This window comes from Pan troglodytes, chromosome X (genome assembly GCF_028858775.2).
Source record: "Pan troglodytes isolate AG18354 chromosome X, NHGRI_mPanTro3-v2.0_pri, whole genome shotgun sequence".
NCBI classification, from domain to species: Eukaryota; Metazoa; Chordata; class Mammalia; order Primates; family Hominidae; genus Pan; species Pan troglodytes.
The window spans coordinates 137,192,725-137,205,766 of record NC_072421.2 but is presented as its reverse complement, the minus strand read 5'-3'; the positions used below and the strand labels follow the sequence as shown (position 1 = coordinate 137,205,766).

General features: G+C 35.4%; 1 protein-coding gene across 20 annotated transcripts in view; it reads left to right on the top strand.

Annotated features, from left to right (window-relative positions):
• ATP11C (ATPase phospholipid transporting 11C) overlaps positions 1-12,668 on the top strand; it is a 206,048-nt gene extending 193,380 nt beyond the window's left edge. For 9 of the 20 annotated variants that reach the window (XM_063804121.1, XM_063804126.1, XM_063804122.1 and 6 more), the window contains 3 exons: positions 941-1,094; positions 7,252-7,356; positions 10,047-12,668. In XM_063804121.1, coding sequence (XP_063660191.1) covers positions 941-1,094; positions 7,252-7,353 — 256 coding nt within the window. In that variant the 3' untranslated portion in view covers positions 7,354-7,356; positions 10,047-12,668. Of the gene's footprint in view, positions 1-940; positions 1,095-1,213; positions 1,280-6,481; positions 6,573-7,251; positions 7,357-10,046 lie in introns of all 20 variants that reach the window. The other 11 variants (XM_063804128.1, XM_054676238.2, XM_063804127.1 and 8 more) reach the window with 3 other exon arrangements.
• Positions 12,669-13,042: the final 374 nt, after the last annotated feature.

Genomic DNA, 13,042 nt, shown 5'->3' with positions numbered 1-13,042 from the left:
CTCAGTTTTATCATGTTACATAAGGGTGCATAGACATTAATTTTTAAATGAGAAACCAAATTATCTTCAGGAAGCATGATGTGTCATCTAATAAACAGGAGCCATGGTTATCTACCTGGAGCTCTTTAATCCTAGGGCAGTCTGATGTGCATCCTGTCTTTAAGCAACCACTTCTTCCCCCTCACCTTCAAAGAACGATAGCTTCACCTACTGAGGCTCTCTGTGGTTCAGCTCAGACAGAAGGGAAGGGAAACAGGCTGTGCTTCTCAATGGCCACTTTACAATGAAGTGGATGACTCAGAATGAAATCTAACTCCAGAATGGGGGTTCCTGCTGGATTTCTGGATTCTAAGGCTTAATGTCCAATTAGCAATATTCTACTCTGTGTCAACCTATTTGGCACATACTGTTAATATATATTTGTGGATGACAATGGTAGATTCCTTCCATTTGAGAGAGATGATAAGCTTCTACTGTCCTTTTTATATTTACATAGTGTTTTTATTGGGAGAGAGTTATAAAAATGTCTTTTGAATTTCTGAATACAGAACACAAATCCATCCCCATCTTAATAAAACAGCTGAGGAAATAAAATGCTTGTTAGGATAAAAATGAACCATTTCTCTTGAATATCTTTTAAGCACCAGCATTTTCTAATGCACATAAATAGTCGCCAGTTGGCAGCTTTAGAATTGATTGCCTGATTGTCTTCAAGTCAAATGCATTTTATCTTTTTTCTCCTTTGATTATCATTCCTTTTTTCCCAAACATTTGGTAAATGAAATTTGTTTATTACTTTGGGATATTCTAGAGAAAATTATTTTTATTAATGTATGTAAGGAAGATTCTTTTTAAATACAAAAGACATTTTAATTAAATGTCCATTTCATATGACAGGAATTGATTTGTTTTTCCATCATGTATTTTCTTTCCACTGCAGGCCTTTTCTCAAGCAACAGAGAATGTATTTTGTATTTGCCCAAATGCTGTCTTCTGTATCCACATGGTTGGCTATAATTCTTCTAATATTTATCAGCCTGTTCCCTGAGATTCTTCTGATAGTATTAAAGAATGTAAGAAGAAGAAGTGCCAGGGTAAGAACTAAGTTTATCTTACAACCTGATTTTTGGAAGGGGCCTCAATATCTGCCATGAGCTAAAAACCTGATTTAGAAAATTACATTAGTTACAGCATGTTAAACCCCTCCTTACAGGTTCATCACTTAATTTCCTCTTCTGCATAAAAAGTATAGTAAAAACTTCGTTATCCAATGCAGGTGGTAAGTAGATTCCTTAATAGTGTTCTATGTGACCTTCAGCAATCCATATGGAGTATCTCATATGCTCCATATGGAATTTTAAAAGGAAAAAATTATTTTATTTTGTATTTAGCCTAGAATTTTCACACCAGGAATTTCCACACCAACATTTTCGCTTTAAACTTAGAAATTTCCCTGTGGGCTGTTTGCAGATTTTTTTCAGTTGATAATACCAATTTGCCTCTTTCAAACCTTTCCCCTTCCTTTAATTATAGTGCTGCTTAATCTCTGCGTTGCTTCTAGCCCTGTCTGTCCAGCAGTATATTTGAACCAAAGAGAATTCCCTGGATGTGGTTTTGACATCCTTAGCCTCTGGAACACACTCGTAAAAATTCAAGATAGTTTTATGAGTGTGTTTTTATTTTTCCTATTAAATTGTAAATTTCCTGTGGGAATGAGAAGTTATTTTTTCTGCTGCCTCATTATGATATCTTTTAAACATTTTTTAAAAAGCCTTTAAAGCGAAATAGGGAGATGAGCATGGAAAATAAAACTTTTGGCAGATTTTGACCAACAGGCTAATTAAATATGTCATATTCCTGCCAACAGTAGCTGATTTTATTAAACAAAACTGTTTCTGTCATATTGACACCAACTAGATCTTGTAGCACCTCCAAGGCAGTATTTTCAGGTAATATTCTAAGCTATGACTACCTGACTTATTTGATAAATTTGTCAACCAGTTTAGCCACAAAACTGTTACATCATGATTTTGTTTTTGCCTGTTGAATTGATAGAATCCAGTAGTTGATATTACATAGACATGGGGATCTGAAATGATTAGAGTAGGAAAACCTTCAGTGATTAGAATTGTAAAAGAGGAGATTCATGTTGCAAGTCAGTGTCAGCCCCAATCAAAAACGAGAACTGTCATAGGGTACATTGATTCTTCATATACAAGGCCAGTCAGTGTGTAATTAGGTGGCCAGAATTGCCCTTAACTCCCTCCTTTCTACATGTCTTATGGGCTGAAACTGAACACAGTAATGTTAGCTTAGTTACGACTGCTTTACTCTAGTCTGGTGTTTTAGGATGGAAAAGTTGCATTCAAATACCTGATTATGTCTTCATATCGGTTGAACAGGGATAAAACAGTTTGATACAACAGACTCCACCCAGAATGTCTCAAGTGGCAATTTGCATGAAACCAAATAAAATAATGTTGCAATAAGAAATGATTTGGGGCTTTTTATAATAGAGAATTTTCCAGGGAAGGATTTCCAAGTTGCTCTTCCATCCTTATTTGGGAGTATACTTTGGAATGATCCTAAATGTGTCTCTTATTTGAGGTAATGGAGCTCATTTTAAATAATGTCTCACACCCAGCTACATGGTCTAAAGATGATAGAAAAATCTCAGAAAACAAAACTTTCGAACATGTCATCTTATCTTCTTCCTTATTAGGCCCTCTCAAAAAAGTTAGACATTGGCTGGAGGTGACTGTTACATAGACCATTAAATTGTGGGATGCTACTAAGCAGTCACAGATAAAGACTTAGAACGTTTTTTTTTTTTCACACGAACAGATTCTGAACTTCTGTTGAAAAGTATGGAGTTCTGGGACTGCATCCTTTTTTACTTAGCAGCATACACTGTTGCCAGGGGTTTAGCATGAAATTTGTTATGGGTTATGTCCAGCGTAGGAAGAATTCTAGTGTCTGTGCTATGGCTTGGCATGCTGATATGCTAGAACAACCAGGAAAATTTCCATAATCATTTCCATTCATGCAATCATTCATTCATTTATTCCTACCCTTGTTGAACCAATAAACATTTGTTGAACCACCTACTGATGAACATCTCTCTTTACATCCAATGTCTGAAAGGCTAAATGGTTTTTCAGACTCTGCGGGATTTCAAGAGTCGCAAATGAGGCAAAATGTTGTGGGCACTCAGCAGTGCTGCCTCTTTTTTTTTTTTCTTATGAGAAAATGCAAGAGCAAAGTAGTGCAATATGAAGGCATAGAGGCCTACTGCAACATGGCAGCCACGGCTATTCTGATAAATCACATCTGTTTATATAAGGCCCTATTTGGCTATATCAAAGAGGTGGAGGCCAACTTCTAAGATAAGGGAGAAAGAGTATGTTATTTTCCCCCAAATATTTTAGTCTTTATGCTCAGTGACCAACAGTCTGACACTCTGTGTGATTTCCTACTTTGTTCTGTATTCCTTGCTAAGACATTGGCCTCATTTTAAAGAGAGGCAAAAGATACTGGGTCTGCCCCATATCCTGATAGATCCCCCGATGTGGTCAAATGTGTGTCTCTACCTAGAGTAGAAGAATCCCTGACTTCAAGCAATAAGTATCGTGGACACTTTATGTACACAGCCAGAAATGTGGCAGATCAGCTGCCAGTGCTGTTCTTATGTGGGTCTTGGCAGCTGCTTTGAGAAGGGGACTTAGCAGTGTGTAGTGAAAATGTCTCTATGGCATTTGAGAAAGAAGCTAAGCTATTTATATTTAACAATTATAAGAGCAGCCTTATGCTGAATTCTGTTCAATTCAGCATACCTTGCCTGAGGGCCCACTATGAGTTAGCTACTGTACTAGGTGTTGGTAATTCAGGGATGAATCAGATGTGGCCCTAGCTCACAAGGAGCTCTCACTCTGGTTATAAGGAGCATTCATATGGAATACTTCTGTAAGCAGGTATTAAACAGAATAGCAGAATCAGTGATGTGGCTTGTTTTAACACAATTGAGCTATTTCAAGTCACTACCTCCTGAAACCTCCAGTAAAATCGCTAGTATGGCAGCCTCCACTGCAACTGAGTTCTGTCATAATGCTAGTATTAGAAAGAATTCCAGTATCTTCAAATGTAGGTTCTCTCAGTTGTTTAACTCAAGGGTTGTAGTTAAGCCATGTATCCATCAGCTGTATTTTTAGCAATGAGGTTAATTTTTTTCCCCAAAGTTCCGTTATTAAGGATCCTAGAGCTTTTCTTTAGCTTTATGAAGTGACAAAGCTGCATAGCAATGCTGTTGAGGGTATATGATGAAACTACCATTGAGCACTGAACAGTGAAACAGCAGGATAACACCTCAAGGAAAGGTCAAGTATAGGATTTTTGTATTTCAAAAAGTTGTGTCCCCCCTAAGCACAGTCATTGGCTGTCTGTAAATCAATGAAATATATCTGGACTTTCTGGCCAAGTAGCAAATACCATTTCACATTTCCAATGGAGAAATTTCCACATATCCTGTGTGAAGTTTTCTCATGTAAGTCACCACAATCGAAAAGTGAGGCTTAACTTCGCTGAAGCTTGACAAAGGAAGACTATAATTTAATGGGAATGCACCCAGCAACATGGCCGTGCTTAGCATGGGATGTCAGCACAAACAGGAAGAAATATTCCATTATGTAGAGAACTCTTTCAGAGTGGTAGACAGGGAAGGGAAGAATGTCAACTGTCTGAGCCAAAGTCCCAGAGAAAGCATTTTGGAAATTTTGGAGAATATAGTTAATCATTATAATAATGATGATTACTATTATGATTCTTACAGTGTCATATACGGGTTCACAGGGCAATAGCCCTGTTAGCTGGATTAGACAAAAATAAAGTTTAATCCTAATGTCGTGGCTGTTGAGATGGGCCTTTATCCATTGGCCTCTTTGACATACTGCTAATTGAGCTGGTGTCAACGCTCTCTAGATGACTGCAAAGGAATGTGGAAATTTCATTCTGTTTTAGCTCATTATCTCCTGTTTACCCCACCCCACTGCCGGTTGCTAGCTATATCAATTTTTTTATTGCTTTAGTTACTCTTTCCATGCTTTCTCCTGCTTTCTGTACTTTCATTTCCTTTATAAAGTAGTTTTAACACCTAATCTATTAACTCCTAATATTTCTGCTTCATAGAAATACTTTTATCTCCGATGGTTGGATACAAGTGTTTGAGCACACCAAAACGTGCTTACAGTTGCAGTCTTGAATAGATAGGTTTGTGCATTAAACACGGGGGTGGGGAACTTGGTATCATGCTGATCTTGTCGCAGGGTTTTTGCCCATAAAATAGAAGATAGAAACAATTAAAATCTTTTTCTCAGAATCTAAATATTCTCTAGCTTTATCAATTGGTAATTTGCATTCTATCAATATGTCTATCAACTTTCTTCATTCCACCAACTTTCTTCATTTAAGGTAAAAACAAGAAAAAATGTAGTTGTCAAAACATGAATAAATTATTTACCTTGGAAAGTTTAATTGTTTATTAGAATCTTCTGGAAACAAATGTTACTTTAGCTGGTTTCTTTTTCTAAGCCCATTTTCGGTCACTAAGTAGACAATATGGGTAATCTTTATTAGCAGAGTTGTTCAAGTCATCCACATTGTTGACCACTCATCTTCTGTTTTGCTTGGGCAGTGCCAAAACTGAGTCTGTAAATTACCTTATAATTTCAGGCACAGAATCAGAAGGAAAAAAATAACCTTAGGTTTGCTAGTTAAACTTTATCCATTTTCACTTTTCTGGGTGTTTTAAGGGGAAAAAAAATAATACCTTACTCAGGTAAAATTTAGCCTATCTTTCTAAAGAGGACTCTGTAGGAAAAACAGGGAAACCAATCAAATTAGGTTGTAAGAAAGGAAGTTAAGCATTGGTCAGAGGCAAATGGGACTGAAATGTGGTATCACCAAATGTTTTCCCATTGTTATTTTTGATTAAGTTTTTATCCTGCAACTGCTTAAGAGCAGTCAGTCCCTTCATAGTGTATCTGTACAGTTGCATAGGGGAGATAATTACTTCAAGATGGATTGGTGATTGGCAATGGACCCTGGACATAACTCTTTGACCAATGGATTTTGAACAAATGTAGGATAGTGAATTAATGATTAGAGATAAGTCTTATTTTAACGAGAAGCATATTTTAAAGCTTTTATTTAAAATAGTCAATTTTCCCATTAACAAAATAATTTCAAATTGATATGTAGAGAAATAGTAGTTGGCACGTAATAATAGACTATTCCTATCTCTGACTCTGCTTTTACTTCAGAAAATAATGTCTTCAAAACTAACATATCATTTCGGCTTCGAATTCTCAAGGTTTCTTTTTAAATGTCTTACATTTGAGAGATTATTTACTTTTTTTTTTTTTTTTTGGTTTCTGCATTTCTCTTTTTTCTACTGCAATTTTCCACCTTTTGTGCAATTGTGAACAAGGTAACGAAACGCCTCCCTTCCTCAGGAACATCTACTATCTTCATGCTTTCTCAAACTTCCAGCAATCACAGTTTCTCTTGGAGTGAATAAGGTGATTTCCTTTCTTAATGTACCAACTTGCTTGCATTCTCATTTGCCTGACACCATTTTCTAATTCTTTATGAAAAATTACTTCTCATGACTCATTTTATATCTTCTATTGATGCTTAGAGTATTTTGTCATTTTCTTTTAATCATGTGTTCACCTTCCAAATTGTCACACTGGAGAGGAAGTAATTTTTAAAAGCTTGGACTACGGGTCTGTAGTCTTCATTGATCCACGGTATGCAGTAGCCATGGCGTGTTAGAGCTAGTCTGTTCACCAGGACAGGAATGTTTTGCACAAATTTCTCTTTGTTTGATAATACGGCACCGGCACAACTCTCAGAGGTGTTCACCAAAAGGATGGTAAGGTTTACTAATCAAACCATATTGACTCATCTTACCATATTACTTACCAGTGCCATTCCAAAAACCCAAGTTTACTACATACTACTGTTGTCTGTTTACTTCTACCACAAAAACAATTCGAGTTGGAGACTTTCTTAGGCCTTTGAATGTATTCATTTGAATGTTATACATTTACTATATAGTGTAATCATTTGTACTTTTGGCCAGAGGAGTAGTCTATAGGAAATGATTTTTTTCTTTTACCTTTTTTTAAATATATAATCACCAGGTAGGTTAACCAATTTTCAAATGCTTTAAGTATCTTTGCCTCACTATTACAGAGAAATCTGAGCTGTAGAAGGGCATCTGACTCATTATCCGCCAGACCTTCAGTCAGACCTCTTCTTTTACGAACATTCTCAGACGAATCTAATGTATTGTAACAGGTACCTAGTGTTAAACAAATGGGCTGGCTTTAAAAAATCGGATTAACAGCATTATAAAGAAAAAATGAAAATATCACTCTCTAAATTTTCTCTGCTGTTGGTGTGGTGAACTTTACAATATTCTTTGCAAAAATATAAAGATGCATTACTTGGAATATGGGGAAATATGCATTTAAAGTATTAAACATTAAAATATGATAAGCCCCCCAAATAAAATGTTAAACATTTTTCAGAGCCAAATGTTGATACAACATATTTAATTTGTAAGGGGCAAGTTGTCATGGCAAGGCCACCATGTGAAAATGTTTGTTAATATTGATCAGGAAATATAACTTTGATTTATAAAGATCATTTGGAAAACTAAAAGTAAATATTCCAAAATTGCATCTGTATAATATCAAGCCAATTTAGCATTGCATGTTCTCTTGGGAATTATGTGAAAATAACTAAATGTGTTTGTACCTTCATGTGCTGTGTCTGTGTGTTTGCAGGTACTGTATACACTTATGTCCTTGTAAATGTCTGATCTCCAAATATATATCAATGAACCAGTCTAATCATAACTTTTTTAATGTCAAGTTTTATTCAAGCTAAATGTTTCAACTTTCAGAGGTAAAATATTTCATAGCCATTCAGGGGGATGCTTGCCTAATGATATAAAATGCTTTATAATTAATGTTTCCAAAAATGATTAAATTCACTTTATAATGTTTCATTTACCCCCAAAAATATTTGGGAGGAATTGATACGCCGTGGGAGGGCCCCTTGAACTCAGAATGACTCCTTTATGTATAGTCTGTATTTCCTTCAGTGGGGGCCTTTAACAACTCAGACCTCTGGAGGTCTTTTATCCATCCATAGGAATTTAGAGTAATAAATGAACAAGGCTTCCAAGCTTGTCAGCTTGGAAACAACTCTACACAGCTTAAAGCAGGGCCATCTTTCATGCACACATAAAAATTAATGATCATCATGAATACACTTGTGGGTTAGTTCACTTTGAAGCTAATAATTGCGAGTCCACCTCATAGGCCCATTTTTTTCAACAGCTGTCAACTCTGCCACCCTCTAGCAAAGAATACAAGTTAAATTAATGGATTGACTCCATTGGTTCTTCTGTCTTCCTGGAGTTCATCGCAGTCTACATCTGCACTGTTATTTTAGAAGCAGACTCATTTTGCCACAGTTAGCATCTTTTTACCCATTTTTGAACAACTTACCTGCGTATGTTTTCCCTTAGTAATGAATCTGCTTCACAAGTAACCTTCAAGGTCTTTGACCCCTTTGTCCCAGATTGCCTTGCTCTAAGCTGTGTGATGCATTTTAGCTATATTGTTTCTGGCTAATTTTGTATCCCCCTGGATTGCTCTCTTTAGCTTGGTCTGTGGTTTGGGGGACTGGGCTGGATAGAAGACACTGCTGTTGCTTTTGGCCTCTCCAGGGCCTTATCTCCTACAATGTCTAACATAGAACTGAGGAAGTATTTTTTAAAAACAATTGTCTTATTTTTAATGTAGTTATTTCTTCCAGGAATAGATTTTCATGTGGCATTATTTCTCCTCCAAAGACAATAATTAGCAGCTAGTTTAGGCATCTAGTTTGTTCCTTGGTTGGTAAGGAAACTACCTAACTCCTCAATGTGAGTTACATTCTCAGTATGAATGGCAACCTTATTTTGGTTAGAGTCACCATGACCCTGCAGAGCTACCTGAAAACCTACTAGTGGTTCTGGAGAATGTGGAACATAAATAGAAATGGAAGGTATTCTAATGAGCTTCTAGTCCAGCCATGGCAAAGGAGGTGTCCCAGAATGGGAAGAAAATAGCATACTACTTAAGACCTTCCACTACTCAGGTTCAAAAAGGTTGAGTTTTAGAGTGGAGAATCAGGCTCCCTGTTTTGACATATGACTTCCATTTCTTAACATACTTGACTTACACTTAATGATCAGTTTGTCTGTCATGCACCATCCTGATCATAGCATTTGATGATGTTTAGAGGACAGAGAAGAATCTACAGATTTGATAGGGAAATATCTGTGGTTTCTCTTCCAAAAAGATGAAGCATAAGAAAAAACAGAAGAATCAGTCGACTCATAGATACGTGATCTACCAAAAGGAAAACTAACTTCCGTATTGTAGGGGGGATATATGCTTCTTTCAGTAAAAAGGAAGAATATTTTCACAATAATCTTCCAAAGCTGAATATATCTTCAGACTTCCTCTGTCAAAATTAACACATCAAGAAAAACAGCAATCTAATCATTCATCAAACATTTCCTGAGTATCTGCTGTGTGCCAGACACTATTACTAGCTGCTGGAGATAGAAGGTAAATAAAATGTTCCTGTTTTCAAGGACCTCCCAGCCTAGAGGAGAAGCGATCACAGCAAGCTAAACCTCTGCTATGGTAAATAATCCCAGAGGTAGAAAGTATTAGGAGAACCCTGGAACAATCCAAAAGCAAAAAGCAAGCCTGAATCTATTCAGCTGACAAATGAAGAAAGGATTAAAATCTGGTTATATAGTGTCACTCTTTTTTTCCCCTGCATGTGAATAAAACTTGGCACTTTGTTAAGACAGTTGCTTTACTCTCATAACAAAATTTACTACTTATTTCTGAAAATGCTTAACAGATGGTTTCGCATTATTAAAATAAGCCTTTTAAATCTGTATATTTTACATTTTTCAGAATCCGAATCTTGAACTGCCTATGTTATTGTCCTACAAGCATACTGACAGTGGTTACAGCTAAAAAAGAAAGCATGAAGAAACAACTGCAAAAAGTTATCATCTCAGGATACTTGATATGCAACACACTAAACCACTCTCATGTCTAGAGTTCACAATAAATGTTCATTAAAATACCAAATGATTCTCTTAAGCATTTACCATTATTGTAAGTAGCCTTTATGGCCAAAGCTGTAAGTTAAGAATTATATGAAAGTTGAAAGCAAGAATACTTAGAATTCTGGCTTTAGTTAGAGTAATATAACTCAAATGGGTGCTCTTTTAACCCATGAACTTTGTGAATGGATTTAAATACAATAGTATGAAGTAGAAGTTATGCAATGAGAATGAATAGATTTTGCTAATACTACTTTTTTTGCCTGGCAGAAGAAATAGACTATTTGGATCACATTTCTCATTCCTCCTAAATGATCATCTTAATTTTTTTTCCAAAGTACATAAGGAATACTTGAAAATACAGAATAACTAAATAGTATCAATGCATCAGACAGAATAGTTAATCCCTTCTGTTTACCCATGTGCTACTAATGTCTTGGTAGAATATTCTTGCCAAAAAAATACCTTGAACGCTTATGTGGAAAGTGTTAACTTACGGGTATTTTTGTGGGAATAGAAAAAAATTGTTTATTTTTTATTCTTCTGAATTAAACCCCACTTATGGGTGTAAGCCTACTAGACTTGAAAATAAAGTATAAAACATTTCCAATCACTTAGTAGCCCCTCAAAGTAGTTAGAAAATAAACAGATTTTTCCAGTGTTGATTTTACTGGGATCTGCAGTAAGGTGGTTTAAACCATAGTTATATAAAAATAAAGGTCATTCTGAATATCAGCCTTTTATAATTTTATGTGAAGAGGAAGAAAAATAGCTTATTTTAAACTTTTGATGGTTTTTATTTGAAAGAGATTGCATTTATGCATATATGCAGTGCTTTTTCTTAAACTTGGCCAATTTGGAAAGGGGGAAGGAGCCACCCCAAAACGGTGGTTCAGCTTGTAGAGCCATGACTCTGTGAAGATGAATGTTGTCTCTTAACTTGGACAGGGAAATGGTCTAACTCTAAACCATGAAACTGACCTTAGTAAAGTCCTTGACTAACTGAACTAGAAGGAAGGTTTAGCCTTCTAATTAGTTCACTTGAAACATAAATGTGAAATGTCTTCATTCAATGTTAAACACATACTTTTTTGGATATAAATGACCATATTTATTTGACTGCTAGTTTTTTTTTTTTTTTTTTTTTTTGTCTTTCTGGCATGCCTGTACTATTATTAATGTTTATATTGTACCTTGATTTGGAAAAGTATTGGAGTTAATCTGTATTGTATTTATATAGTCCATATGGCACATTTGATTCTTCCACATATATTTTGTGTTAATGTTTAGGTATGGTTTTTTTCTAAATTCTAGAAAAGAACATAATTTCAGTTATCAGAAGCCATTCCATCATTATAGACCCTTTTTCATTATTTCATTTGCTCTCATATATCAGTATTATTTTTGAGCATTTTGTTACATGTCATTCACAACTTACCTAAGTGTGCTGTGTTCTGGTAGCCCGTATTTGAGGTAAGCTGCTGAAAACAAAAGTCTCTATATTCTTTGCCTATTCCAAAGAGCTAAAAAAGTCTAACCCAGGAAAGCTTTTGATATTTTGTGTTTGTTTTCTTGTTCTTATGGTTGTTGTTGCTGTATTATTATTGCTGTTTTACATAAAATCTATGGGAACTGTGAATACAGACAAGAGAGCCACAGTAGAGAGGCTTGTTTAATGCAGTACTATTGGAGAGTTAACAGAATAATCTAGTAGAAAAATAACTGGTTGCATGTAAAATTCCTTCCAGCCAGAAAGAAAGAAAGACGAGGAGTAAGGGGGATTTAGAGTTATGTCTCAGCTACACATTACATTGTGATACTGCAGCTCAAATTCAGAATGGCAATGATACATGATATCATGGCCTAGATCCTTGAGAGGGACCTGGCTTTCCTTTTTAAAAGATATTTTACTGAAGAGCTAAAAAATGGCTAGTGTGGGGTTAGCAGATCGAATAACTTGAAATAGACCATGCAGTATTCCTAGCACTCAGTGTAATCACCCTATTTGTGACAGAGAAAGGGAAAAAAATATAATAAGATCATCTACCTATAATTTGAATAATTTTGAGCTATCAAAATGTCTTTGTAATTTTCACAACCGTTGTCCATTGTTTGAGGATGTTACCTACTAAACTGAAAACATTCATTCCATATCTACTTACACATACACCAGCAACAGTATAAATGTAAGCCTAACTTTGCAAAATTCGTAATAATTTAGTGATGGAATTTTTTAATAACATGCAGTATATAAATGTGCAGATTTTATGCGTGTTGACAAAATCATTTTTCAGCTTGCAAAATGGGACTGCAATATTACATTTTTCACTTAAGCAGTTTTTTACATCTACGTTGTTGCTTTCTAAAATGAATGTGAATGCCATCTTTTATGACTGCAACTTGCCTTTTGCATTACAGAAATTTTTGTTTGATGTAATCAATAAACTTTGGTATGATATGATTGATATATCAGCCTCTTTTTTTTGGGAAAGGTCTCAGTTTGACATTAAAATAATATGGAAGCAATTTGTTGATGGGAACTAAGTTTCTAATTTCTTCTTGACCTGCACAATTGACAGAAGTTTGACCATTTCTACATGAGTTCAACTGGTATTTTATGGCAATACCTAATTTGGGGAGGGTAAGATATTTGTAGGAGTTTTTAATAACACTGTACCTTGTTACTGCATAGATAAAAGTCCAGCCAAATCAGCAAATACATATTGAAAGTCTACTTTGTGCTTGGCAGTGTGCTTGATGCCAGCCATGCATTGAAGGTAGCATATGTTTGGTCTTTGTGGTCTGTGTCTTCAACCCATTGAACTCATTTGATTCTTAAGC